This window comes from Magnolia sinica, chromosome 14, assembly GCF_029962835.1.
Source record: "Magnolia sinica isolate HGM2019 chromosome 14, MsV1, whole genome shotgun sequence".
Lineage (NCBI taxonomy): Eukaryota > Viridiplantae > Streptophyta > Magnoliopsida > Magnoliales > Magnoliaceae > Magnolia > Magnolia sinica.
In genome coordinates this window covers 17,246,031-17,258,811 of record NC_080586.1, presented here as the reverse complement: position 1 = coordinate 17,258,811, position 12,781 = coordinate 17,246,031, and the positions used below count along the sequence as shown (strand labels likewise).

The window sequence follows — 12,781 nt, the reverse complement described above, 5'->3', positions numbered from 1 at the left end:
CTAGATCATCCTACCATTGCTGTATTCATACTGATCTAAAAGCAAAAATCAATAGAGCTGTACACGAGTCCAACCGAATCGAGCTGTGAAGCTTAGCACAGCTCGGCTCAGCTAGTAGCTGACCCCAGCTCGAACTCGGCTCGGTCCTCAAGCCTATCTTGCTAGCTCAGCTTGGTTCGGTCAGCAACTCAGGCCAGTTTGAGCCAAGTTCAAGCCTGTTCGGTATTTTCTCAAACAAGTAACATGCATCTTCAATTTCCCACATAATGTAACACAGTAACAATATTTTACAGGTATTTTAACAAACACCTAAAAAGCAGCATTAAAATCAAACACTTGAGCTAGCAGCATTAAAATCAAACAGCCGATATATACATTCCTTCATCGCCAACACTTCATTGAGTCATTTCATCAAACACTCGGCGAGCAGCATTCATATCAAAATAACCAAGTCACCGAGCTGATTCAATCCAAGTCAGTTTGAGTTGAGGTTTGATCAAAGTCAAGTCAAGCTCGGGCAAGCTCGAACTTAGCTCGAAATTTTTTCCAGCTCCAAAAGCTAGCTCAACTCGGTTTGAATCCAATTTTGAGCCAAGGCGAGTTGTGCTTTTCCGAGTTGAATGGAGCGAGCGGACTGAGCTAACTCAACTCGTGTGCAGCTCCAAAAATCGGTGGTATTGCATTGCTGCGATGCAAGAGGCACGCATTCAATGAGACGAGCCTAAAGGTACGAACGTGTTAGCAAGATCAGAACCGTTCATCCGTGAATTCTAGCATGGATTTCAACAAAGCTTTCAAAGACACGGAGCTTCCACAACTAGTATAGTTGTGGTATGGAACCATCCTGGACACCAACATGCCACTTGAGCAGGACATCAGCTCCATGAAACGATACGCCCAACCAGGACAAGCACCCTTATCTAAAATCAATCTGATCTGATCACTAGGTGGGCAACGCCTGTACAGTGTGTTTGGACCGTCAGGTGTCCATTGCTTCCAAAGGTGTGGCCCACCTCATGAGAAAAATAGCCTGATTTTTGTCCCAGATGACTTGATAGTAGCCCATAGAAATTGATTGTAGGTGATCCCATTTCATATATTGACATTTCGACACTACTATCAAACCTGATCGGAAAGAGAACTTCCTTACAATTTGATGTAAGACAATTAATCACTTGCTCTAAAAGCTTGTCCTATATTAAATTGGTATTAGAGCGAGAGGTCTCGTATTCAAGACTCCTCGCCGAGGGTGATTATTGCAGAAACATTTTCACACCGGGCTTGAATGGGATGGCATGTGGGATGCAGGGGTACACTAGATAAAGGGATTAATTCGACATGCTCTATCGGTTTGAGCTTTTAGAGTAAGTGGTTAATTGTCTTGCATCAAATACCCAGTGAACTTTCTTTGTCCACCAACTCTAAGATCAACTCAAAAATGTCGAAAATAAAGCAATTGCCAGCCGGTTCAACGATTGCCTAGTCCTTTGAAAATGAAGGTTGGCATTATTCTGAAAAAACAAAGGGCTGCTAACATGAAATAGACAAAACCCCCTCCACTGTAAACATGGCAGGGTTATATGCGAATCAGTTCCAACCATCTAGTGGGCCCTTCCATAAGTGGCCCACAGTTCAAAAACCACACCAATCAGAGATTACAAGATTTCAGTCATTTTAACAGCACTGATTAAAAGGGGAAAAAATGTAAGAGGAAGGTTACATGCTTAAACAGCTACATGGAATGACGTTAGCCAATCGTCATGCTGATGATAGAGAGACCATATGATCCGCCACCAAGGGTATCCAGTGTACTCAATGTAGAGGTGGGACCCAAAGTTCATTGATAATTAAAGTTGATTGGGACATGAGCCTGTGGATGCACCATACCCAAAAATTCAACATTGGACCTTTTATTTTCCCTTCGAATGCAGGCCCTTTCAGTATTTTATTTTCTGGACCCTCTATTTGAAGCCCATGAATTGAAACAATATATACGATCCTATTGAGGAGATTTACCATCCACATTAAGGCCGAACAGGCCAACGGTCTTTGATCACTTAGCCATGCGTCCCACTTGTAAAGATTCAAAACCTGAGTATGCTACGCCTATCTCAATCAAGGATCCTATAATTCCTCATTATGATGTATATGATCTAGAGAGAGGTCATTCCTCCTTTGTTAGCTGTGGTTTTTCACCTGCAGAGGGGTATTCACATGGGGCAATCCAGAGTCCCCACAGGATTGCTAGATGGATACAAAATAATAAAGAAGATGAATATAAGTTTGAAGGAAAGACATTCCAGCAAAATTCCACCCCCCCAAACAGTAGTAGTCTGCAAAAGAAAGTAGGAAAGGTTTATCAAGTGCATGAAGGGTGACTATAATGAAAAAAAAGAGGTCCCGGAATGTCCTTCTCACCCACTATGCAAGTGGCACATATGCGTGTCCATTGAGACTGCCCAAATCCTGGGCCCCATCATGGATCATAGCCGAAAATTGCACCGTGGAGATTATCTTAACATTCTGGTGGCGCACACTGAATTTGGGCCACTGGCAATATTCATTTTATTAGTTCATTTGATGGCCACCAAGTTGGATGGGTAGGATTGCCTGATCACCATCAGAAAATGGGGCCTACAATGTGGACATTTTGAACCATTTGGGGCATGTGTACAGTTGATGAGTGGCCACTATTTAAAGAAATGGTGGATAGGAGGACAAGGCATAAGGAAATGCTGAGCAAAATACCGTATCGGGGTAGGAAATGGCGTCTTCCACAAAAGAAACGGCAGACTGTAGAAATACCTGAAATAAATCACCCATTGAAAAATATTATTTATCTTCTCCCAGTCTATTATTTGAAAGCCAACCCCAATTCGTTGGAAGAAAGGCTAAGACAATGAAGATCCTCCATCTAAATATTCGTGTTGCAAACTGAACACACCATTTCTAGTAGAAAGGGTAAGTTGAATTCCTATACTAAAAAATAAAATAAAATAAAATAAAGAACAATAGATTATCTTAGGAAATGGTAAATGTGCTTTTCGGAAGCTGAACTCTTATACACAGATAATTCTAAGCATATCAATCCCTCCATGCCCTAGAAGTAGTTGGAGCAAATAATGCATGCATAATGCTGATCTACCATGACCCACTTTACCAGGATATTAAATCATTTAGCCTTGGGTTTGTACAAATGGGTCCATGGATTGGTGATGCAGACCATTGATGTGATGGGTTCCACTGTAAATGAGGGATTCCTCAAAACTCCCCTTGGTGAGACAATCTCAACTCTTCAATCATTGTCTGGCAAATGGATGGTTCAGAAGAGAATACAGCAAAGTCCACATCCAACAAGAAAATTGCCCAGTATTGGATGGCTATGATCTTCCGATGAGGGAGATTTTTAGGGGATCCCTATCAATTAGGACTCATAAGATGAACTTTTTGGACCACCCGGTTCCGGGCCCCACTTCTCCAAACTCAAGGCTCAAGCATACCGTGTATATCCTCTTCTCAAGGAACAAATGAGACCTGCAGCAGTAGCATGTCACAAGGCGAGAAATTTTAAAGTCAGACTTTCAAACACTGCAATTAATGCAAGACCTACTGCAGTAGCATGTCACAGCAGTTTCTTTTTTTCTTTCTTGGAGGGGGGAATCCTGCACAACACTATCCTTGGAGTCTCATCTTTAAATGGAAATTCCAAAAGCAGATGACAGGTAACATTGTGACATGTCAAGGCAAATGTGTAATGTCTCAAATTTCAAACGTCTCATATCCAACTGACCCATGCGAACATTGGATGCGGACGCAATGAGTTTGATAGAAGGGACCTTTGATAGCCTCACATGCCAAGACATTCAAACAGATCAAAACTATCATCCTTATCGTCACACAATCTTTTAGAAGATGAAGCAATCTTGTGACATGGTCCCACTATGGAAAGAATGATGTGTCCAACACATGATTATTAGTTGCGCGAAGAATGACGTGATGCAACTAAAAATTTGGTGCTGGAGTGGGGAAGCATCTGTAACGACCAGGATGCAGGAGTCGGAGCATGAATCGGGAGCGCAATTTGAAACAGGAGTGGCACCTGGTTACAAGGACCGTGCAACTTGAAACGGGACCGCACATGATACAAACTTTTAGAAGGCGGAGCATCCTTGTTACATGACCCATGTGTTACAGGAAAAATGATGAAGCCACATCACTGGAGAGGTATGATCAATTGCAACGAACATACCCCATCCAACCCTTGGAGATACAAGTGAGGCAGAGATTAAAGTGTTCCTTTAACAGATAGATTCGTCTTGCTCCAGTAGAGGTGAGAGGTCCCTTCACAAATAGCAGATGCAGTTGAAGCATCCGATTGACATCAACGTTCGGACGTATCACTCAACCAGGTGCATAGAAGTGTCAATGGGTCCTCCTGGTTGTTGGAATCTGTTCCCAATAATGTGCCTTGTACTTGATGATTTTATCATGATCGTACTCATTTGTCATTTTCAATAATAAATTCATTACTAAAACACACAAAAAAAAAGATCGATCACGACAAAGATATGGGTTCTCTAGCCACACTTTGATAGAAAACAGAAGCTATATGAAGTGAAGATGCTCTGACTTTAAGTAATCTTTATTTCGGTGGGTTTCTTAACAGATTTCAACTGTTTTTGTACACAATTTTCATTCACTCTTCTAGCACACTAGTTAAGTTTCATTACAATGTTTTTGTGGGAATGTAGAATGAAGTTGGAACAATTACATTCTGAGGTTTCTTAACTGGTAGTTCACATATGTATCATGTGAGTGAGACTCATGCAAGTTAGATGGAGAAGGAACTCGCAGCTCACGTGCCAAACTAGCACCCGCGTGAGATCTGGGCTACAAATCAGGTGGGACTGCCACAAACATGTCCTGGCCCAAAAAAAAAAAAAGATCATTCCACTAATCAGGTGGGCCACAGGTGTACAATCAATATGGACTGTTGGGAGTTGTCCATTTTTCTCTTGTATAAATGTTGACCTACCAGATGAGCAGATGACCTGATTTGTGGGAGGACATGTTCATGGCAGTCTCCACCATATGAATAGCCTCTATCTCATGCATGTACACCAGGTGGCACATGTATGTCAAGCTGTCGAGGCCCCTTCACCATCCCATTCTCATGAACCCCATTAACAGAGGTCATGCATCTTCAGGTAACTTTGATAACATGGCTCCAACTAAATCCAAATTCAAATGACGTGGAGAAGTATTCAGGCTGCACAAGTATATTCCATATATTTCAAGCAAACTTGAAAGCAACATTGCATTTCATATACATCTAACTAAGATCCAATAATCCAATACTAAATCTGCAAGAGCTGAAGCTGCAGGAAGTTCTTCCTCAACAAATCCATGAAGATGGTTTGACAGTGCTTACCACACGTAGAATTGATAATGCAGAGATCGGGCACACACGATGCCAATGAAGTTCCCGGCAAACATAACTGTTGCAATATCTGATCGATTCCATATACAATATTTAGCCCTCAAAATTTCACATGAAATCATTTTTTAAAAAATCAAATGGATCAAATGCCACAAAATTTAGAACTCACGTGCTTTACTGAGAGTCTTGTGGGTTGAATCGTGAATAAAGAAGTGATGAAGATTGAAAGAACGTTTCTCATGGGAAAATTTAGAACGCAAGAAATTGAAAAGCCCCCCTTCATGCCTGCAAACATCTACATCTGTGAGGAGACAGTTTCATGCTGACCCAAAAAGATTATAATGATGCAATAAGTTTCAGAAAAGCCCCCTCCCTTCTATAAAAGAAAAAAATAAGCATCTAGCACAATGTAAAAACATGAAGACACCTCTCTCCACCAAGGTATTAAAAAAGGGTTACATAATGGCCATTAGCAACAGTAACGGTGGGAATTGTTACACCCTGCAAGGCCATAATGGCCGTTACGGCCCTGTTTTGGAGATGATACAGATTATTCTATTCTTTTTTAAAAAAAAAAAAGAAGCTGTAATGGCCGCTATGGGGGCCGTTACGGCCCCTATCATAACATTAACGGCGGTGGCCATTACGACCACTGTTACCATTGTTGAATACCTTGCTCTCTCCCACAAGATTATCTTGCAATCTGACTATTGTAAATTACTTGAAGATTCAAGAAAACCATTTATTATATACAACTGCAAATAGAAAGTCATATGCAAGTATCAAAACACACATAGAAAGTCATATGCAAGCAAAAATAAATCTCTCCACTGAAAGGTTATATGGCATCTTGAGTACTGTAAATTGCTCAAGATTCAAGAAAACAATTTACTATACCCAAATGCAGATAGAAAGTCATATGCAAGCATCAAAACACACAGGGATGAGACCTTCCCTAAAAAGGCTGTGCACTGCACTTTCAAAATTGAATGCCCCAACTAATATCAGACAATGTAGAAGGACCTTGGATAGCCATTCAGACCAAGGACACTATCTGGAGGCATGCTCATGATAGAACCACATATTCTTCCATTGATAGTCATTTTGTAAGCATTTGATTATCCTTATCCGATACAATATTGGGGATGCTTTTGACAAAGGCCTTGATCGACAACAATATTACCTTCCATAAACATGCTCTTCAATAACTTTGCTGCTTCTAGGCCAACTAGGTCTCGACCTTCCACCCCTAGACTGTTATCCTATCCAACTTGAAATGAAGGGCTTCAAGCCTTCAACAAATATATCTCTCACTGGGCTATCTCAATATATCATGCATACTTGGATGCACACAAATACACACATGGATGGATAGAAGAAAAGAGTGAGTCGGACGGTGGGAGCGGAATGCAATGTAGATGTAAAGTTGGGGGTGGGGGTGGGGGGAGGGATTTCACCAAAGTGCCCAGGTGTATTCAAAGTTTACATGCACCCCCATGCCTCAGACATATGGAAAGTCCAGCCACCAGTCTGAACCATCCATCCAGCTCTTCAGGGGACACCTTGAAAAAAAATCGTAAAGATCAGAAGAAAGTTGGGTTTTTTTTTTTCCTAAGCCATATAAGTTGGTTCTATATGTTAAAAAGGTCCCATTTCAAAGACACCAACAGATAATTAGAACAGCCTGATCAAAGTGATTGGTAAGAGCCGGGACCAAGCTAAGGTAAGGCATACTGAGTGGATGGTTCAAAGTATTCAGACTGATGATCAGACCTTTTATGTTATAAACAGTTCAACCATCCATTTTCATGGGCTTTGATCCAATAGCTTGGATCCTCCATTTGGGGTGATTTATTCATGCTGTCCCACAGAGTTGGCTTGACCTAATTGACAGTCCAGAGGGATGATTGGAATGCAAACATGTCCAAAAGCATCACGATACACAAAAGGTCTAAAATACACCTCAGTGTATGAGACTCCTCATATATAGAACTCAAGAAAATAATTTTTGTATACAAAAAAAAAAAGAAGGAACTAACGGTAAATATGTAGAAAGTTAAAACAATGCATTATTTATGAAAAGAAATATATAGTTCAAGGCTTCAAGCACTCACTTGCACCACCTATAATGAGCAAAAACTGCGAGCAGTACAAGATGAATAGCCAGCAAAGTAGTAGCAAATGCCTTTGAGACAAAAACTGCTTCCGGAACAAACTTGAAGTTAACAGACCTGATAATAAAGAAAGTAGGAAATGAAAGATAAGATAATAACACTTGAACCAATAACATAACGAAGTGCATGATGCAAATCTATGATTGCATGGGTTTGCAGGCACAGATCTTAGGGTGGGCCCAAGAACTATCCGTTCATTAAAGAAGTCTCAATCTGTTTGTACTATTTCATATGAATCTCATACGTGCAGACAGATTAGAGATGCACACTGCACAATCTGACAATCCACATGTGTCCCCAAGAAATGACTCAGTTGATCCATGGACCCTTGGATGAAGAGAGAGATTAGTGGCATGGACCACACAATTTAACTGCCCAGATTTGTGTCCCCAAGGAATGGATCAATTGATCCATGGACCCTAGATGGACTCTTCTCCTTCAAGATTAGTTACTCATAAATAACTTGTTTAACTAGTAATATATGTCAGCCCGGTCAGCTAGTTTCTCAGCAGTTGGCAAACTGGAGTTAAATAGTTAGTTTCCTATTATATAAGCTTTGAAGCATGGCTATATAGATCTCTACTACAAACTGAGTTGCTAGATGACTAAGATACATCTACCTCACTGACTTTCAATGCGACTGATTTCTTCAGTACCAGTGCGAGGTGTCTAAGAAGCAAAGCTGAAGTTATTGCTGATATGGATAAACAGCTCAGGGAGAAAAGGAAGGAAGAAATTGACAAATGTTGCTCATGAAGCCAACAGACACTCAATCAATACCTGATGAAATGGAAGAACAAGCCTCATTCTAAATACACATTCACAAGCAATGAATTGAAAAGATTGGATTGAGACCTCTACTGCTTGTACAGAGCATCTAAATCTCTGAAATTGAGTTCTCTCAGTTTGCTGATAGTTTTAGAGGCTAAATTTTATAGACCACCATTACCTACTTTTGGAAGATTAAGGTACTGATTTGAAGATTTTCGAAAGATTTCCGGATGATTTTCCAGGTTTACTTTTACCATTTTTAGGCTATTACAAATTTGACCAAATGTTTGTAGAGATTGTTGATACCTTAAATAAATGATATTGATTTAAAATCAATCTAATAGTTGGGGTAAAAAAAGAAACTTGTTAAAGATTCATAGGGAGAATAGGGTGTCTTTTAGAACCTATAAAAGGGATTGTTCTAGGATGTAGAAGGCATAACATTTCTGATGCAGGGATATATGATGGCCTAACCATAGATGTATGTATAATCAGGTTGAAGAGATTCAAATAATAAAATTAATCAACTAATTGTTATCAATCACATCGATTAAGCAAATCTCAACACATAGATGAAATCATTCTATAAGGATCATGCCCTTTAGCATAATATCACGTAAACAGTAAAAATGGAGGACCTAGGGATAGGAGGATATCCCTGATCTAGCATAAACTAGCCCACAATCAAGTTTGGATCCGATTCTCCTGACCAGTCATCCCTCTTTTTTGTTCAAACTAAAAAGGAATATCTAGATAGGAACGAAAAAGATGAAGAAGAGATGGGTTCGAGATGAAAGAGAGTAGGAATTCTAGGGCATCAAAGAAAAGAAGACGGTTTATTCTTACCTTTCCTGCACCTCGAAGATCTAGAAATAATGAAAATCTGAAACTGGGGTGGAATCCTCAACACCCAAGGGCCAATCCTAAAACCCTAATCTTTTTGGTAAAAGAGAAAGAAAACATACAAATTCTTATTCATTCACTAAAATTAAATAGGATTTCTCATAGTGTGTGTACGGTGATGTATATATATATATATATATATATATATATATATATATATATATATATATATATATATATATATATATATATAAGCCACGAAAAAAATAAAAAGTGCACTAAAGCCCCTGAAAACAAGGAAAATAACAAAAAGGCGCCTAAAACTAAAACACCCGTGCGACAGGGTGTGAAATCCGCTCCATGGGCTTGCGGTCAAGGTGCGGTCATGCCGCTCCTGCACTCGTAGCATGTCAGAAAATAGGTCTGATGGACCTGGTGTCTGTTCACATCAACTCCTCCACTCCGGTACTCTGTTGGCGACGCCTCCTCTTCTGGTACACTCTAAAGGGTGCACCACTGATGTCCACATCAATTTCTGAGTTCGGTGAGGTTTTATTTAACCATTCGTACTTTTAACGGCTGCTCCTACACCTCCTGCTTCGAATGGGATTCTAGGAGCATCTTTTTATGGTTGGCGATATTTATGTTAGGATCTCTTCAAATGCTTGACACACTACCTTTAGCATATGCTTGAGACACTATTTTTACCAGTTCTTCACAAAACAGGAACTCTTTTTTCCTTCAATCTAGTGATGGTACAAGTTGAACTCACCTTTTAGTCATCTTTGTTGTTCATTGAGTGGGACCCATTGTTTCACAAGCCATGGTTTGACATTTCCAGCAGTAGATGACTGTTACCTTACACTTGGTAGCTTGAAATATTACATCTAACGACCCATATTTGACAGATGGCCCAATGCACGATTACTATTATGGACTAAGGAAGGCTTGTGCAATGTTTATTTAAGCCACAAGTACCTTGTTTTCTTTGGCTTTTGGTAAATATTAATGTTCTTATTCCCACTAAGAAAGAGTTCTTACAAAAACATATCCGGGGTTGTAAATATTCAAAATATTGATAGGGAAGTAATCATTCAAAATCAGACACTGCAGACTTGGCCACAAGGTTTACAGCCACATTTGCTTCTCTGTAAGTACGATTTGCTCTCCAATCAGGTTAGTGCTGATCGAGGGACATCAAGTTGAGAATCAGAAGGCAGGTTGTCCAAAGTCTCATGCAAAAAAAAAAAAAAAAAAAAGAACAAGTGCTGGCTTTTTCTCAAGTAAACACATTTCTGATGGTGAGGCTTGCTAGAATACATCCCTACATTTGCTGCCTAGAAAATCTTCAAGATTCAAAGATCCTAAACTTCCAAGGAATGGCCCCAAAAAACAACAGTTAAGGAGAGTCTATATTTAGAGAAATTAAAATCATCAAAGCATCAAAATGTTCCAATGTGAGAGTCTTGTTATGGGGCATCCTCCATCCGTGGTTACATCAGGATGTCTTCTAGAAACCTCTCTCATGGATACCGCAACTTATGAATCCAAATTTATAACTACACATCTGATTCCCATGCATCCCAAGTTCCTAACAGGCCCAACCTTTATTTTATTTTTATGTGTCAACATTAGCCCATCAAATGAAAAACACCTCCTCTTGGCACGTGATCATGTAAGTGCATGCCTTCTCTAGTGTGTGTGAGCGCGCGTGCATCCGTGAGCATGCGGCATGTGTATGGACCACGTAGAGACATGATTGACAAAAGAAGTTCTTTTTTTCTTATTGATGAATGAAGTTTCAATTTAGTTAAACGCTGCATTTCTACAAACATGTTAAAGGTCCCAAACATCATATTCTAATAATCTGTTAAAACTTTTGAGTTTGGAGATGCACCAGAAGTGGATGAAGACGCGCCCAAGATTGAAGGCTCTTGATATGTATCCAACTGGATGTGATAACAAAAAGGGCAACCCCAACAAGATCTGCAGAACGGTCGACCAGGTTACAAACTTTCAAGGTTGAAATAAGTAAGATGCATTGGCAACAAGAAGTTACCAAAACATAGCTCAAGTAAATATCATTAGTATCACATTTTCTTCTAAAGCAACTGCTAAAAAGACAGAAATCTACCAGCACACTAATATCCTTATTTGGTGCACTAGCCCAAATTGGTCACATGGCACAGCAGTCCATTATCCAGACAATTCATCAGGTGGGTACTGCCAAGGATGGACCTCTGCATGCAAATCATATGGATCGGACAATCTACCCTCAGGTAGGTGGGAATTTCCTGTTGAATGCTGATTGTTGCCAATATTCTTCCTCACCAACCATTTCTAGATCACTGATTGGACAGTTTACATCATCACATCAGTAAAATAATCATAATAATAATGTTTTTTTTTTTTTTTTATTAACTAGGACCCACCCAATGAATGGTCAAGATCAAGACATGAACACCATTTTTTTTTGCAGGAGCTCATAATAGAGAGCATGATGGGGACATCACGCGCACACGCCCCCCCCCCCCCCTCACATGTACACAAGGAGGAGGAGAGCCCCACCATCGATCTGGATCGATGACGACGTCCAGGGAGGGCCTCCTAATTAGAAGACTACGTTTTGGTTTGTTGGAGTGGACCCGATAGTTATGTGAATCCCACCATGGGTTCTCATGATCGTGGCCCACTATTTTAAATAATCTAGTACTTTGGGTTTTTCTTATTATTATTATTAGGAATATAATGGACGGTTTAGATTACTTTAATTAGTTGTTATTTTTTATTACTTCGTCTCCAAGTAATAGGTTGCGTACATGGCGCGAGTTTTGGGGTATAAGGTTTTATTATAAATAGGCACCCCTTGTAGTCTTTTTTCTCATTGAAGATTAATAAAACTTCTGTATTTTTTCTGCTCCTCTAAATTTGAGTTGTGGAGATACAATTGGGTGTGAAACCCTTCCTTCCTCAAAGGGCTGACTATCATGGTGCGAAGCCACACCTATCTCGATTCGCCCCCACGTTCTACCATCTATATTGCTTTTCTCCTGCAATCAACTATGCTTCAAATCCATCCTCTATTGTAGCCGTTTGCCTCTATACAGTAGATTTCCAGAATCTGACCCTACAGGAGGACTGAAACTTCGGCGGAGCACCACGCACAGACCGTGCATTGGATCAGGCTGAAATTTGGAGGTTTTGTGGCCCGCCCTTGGTCGACCAGGGCCAAGCTGACCGTTTTCTGATTTGTGGGTCCCACACACTTACGGGACACCTCCAGCGCACGTGCGTCTAGGCCTTTACCGCTGTCCACACGTGTGATGCATCTCTGGTTCGTCTCTCTCCTCTCTTTCATCCCAAATCCCTAACCCTAACCTTAAATTACTCAAATCCCCAATTTTATGCCATTTCTTCAACTTTAGGGTTTCCCGAATTGAAATCTGTGAATCCCTTGGATTGGGGAATTATTTTTGTGCATGTGTGGATGAATTTACCCTCCTTTGATTATTGTTTGGTCTATAATTTTGATTGATCTGGCCCTAGCATGTGT

At 40.2% G+C, this 12,781-nt stretch overlaps 1 protein-coding gene across 7 annotated transcripts in view; it reads right to left on the bottom strand.

Annotated features, from left to right (window-relative positions):
* Window positions 1–1,541: 1,541 nt before the first annotated feature.
* LOC131224774 (dol-P-Man:Man(5)GlcNAc(2)-PP-Dol alpha-1,3-mannosyltransferase) overlaps window positions 1,542–12,781 on the bottom strand; it is a 40,063-nt gene continuing 28,823 nt past the window's right edge. For 3 of the 7 annotated variants that reach the window (XM_058220131.1, XM_058220128.1, XM_058220127.1), the window contains 6 exons: window positions 11,126–11,214; window positions 7,555–7,671; window positions 5,610–5,725; window positions 5,432–5,510; window positions 2,749–2,805; window positions 1,542–2,333 (listed from right to left, as the gene is read on the bottom strand). In XM_058220131.1, the coding sequence (XP_058076114.1) occupies window positions 2,245–2,333; window positions 2,749–2,805; window positions 5,432–5,510; window positions 5,610–5,725; window positions 7,555–7,671; window positions 11,126–11,214 (547 nt within the window). In that variant the 3' untranslated portion in view covers window positions 1,542–2,244. Of the gene's footprint in view, window positions 2,334–2,748; window positions 2,806–4,742; window positions 4,924–5,035; window positions 5,270–5,431; window positions 5,511–5,609; window positions 5,726–7,554; window positions 7,672–11,125; window positions 11,215–12,781 lie in introns of those variants that run through there. The other 4 variants (XM_058220132.1, XM_058220130.1, XR_009161176.1 and 1 more) reach the window with 3 other exon arrangements.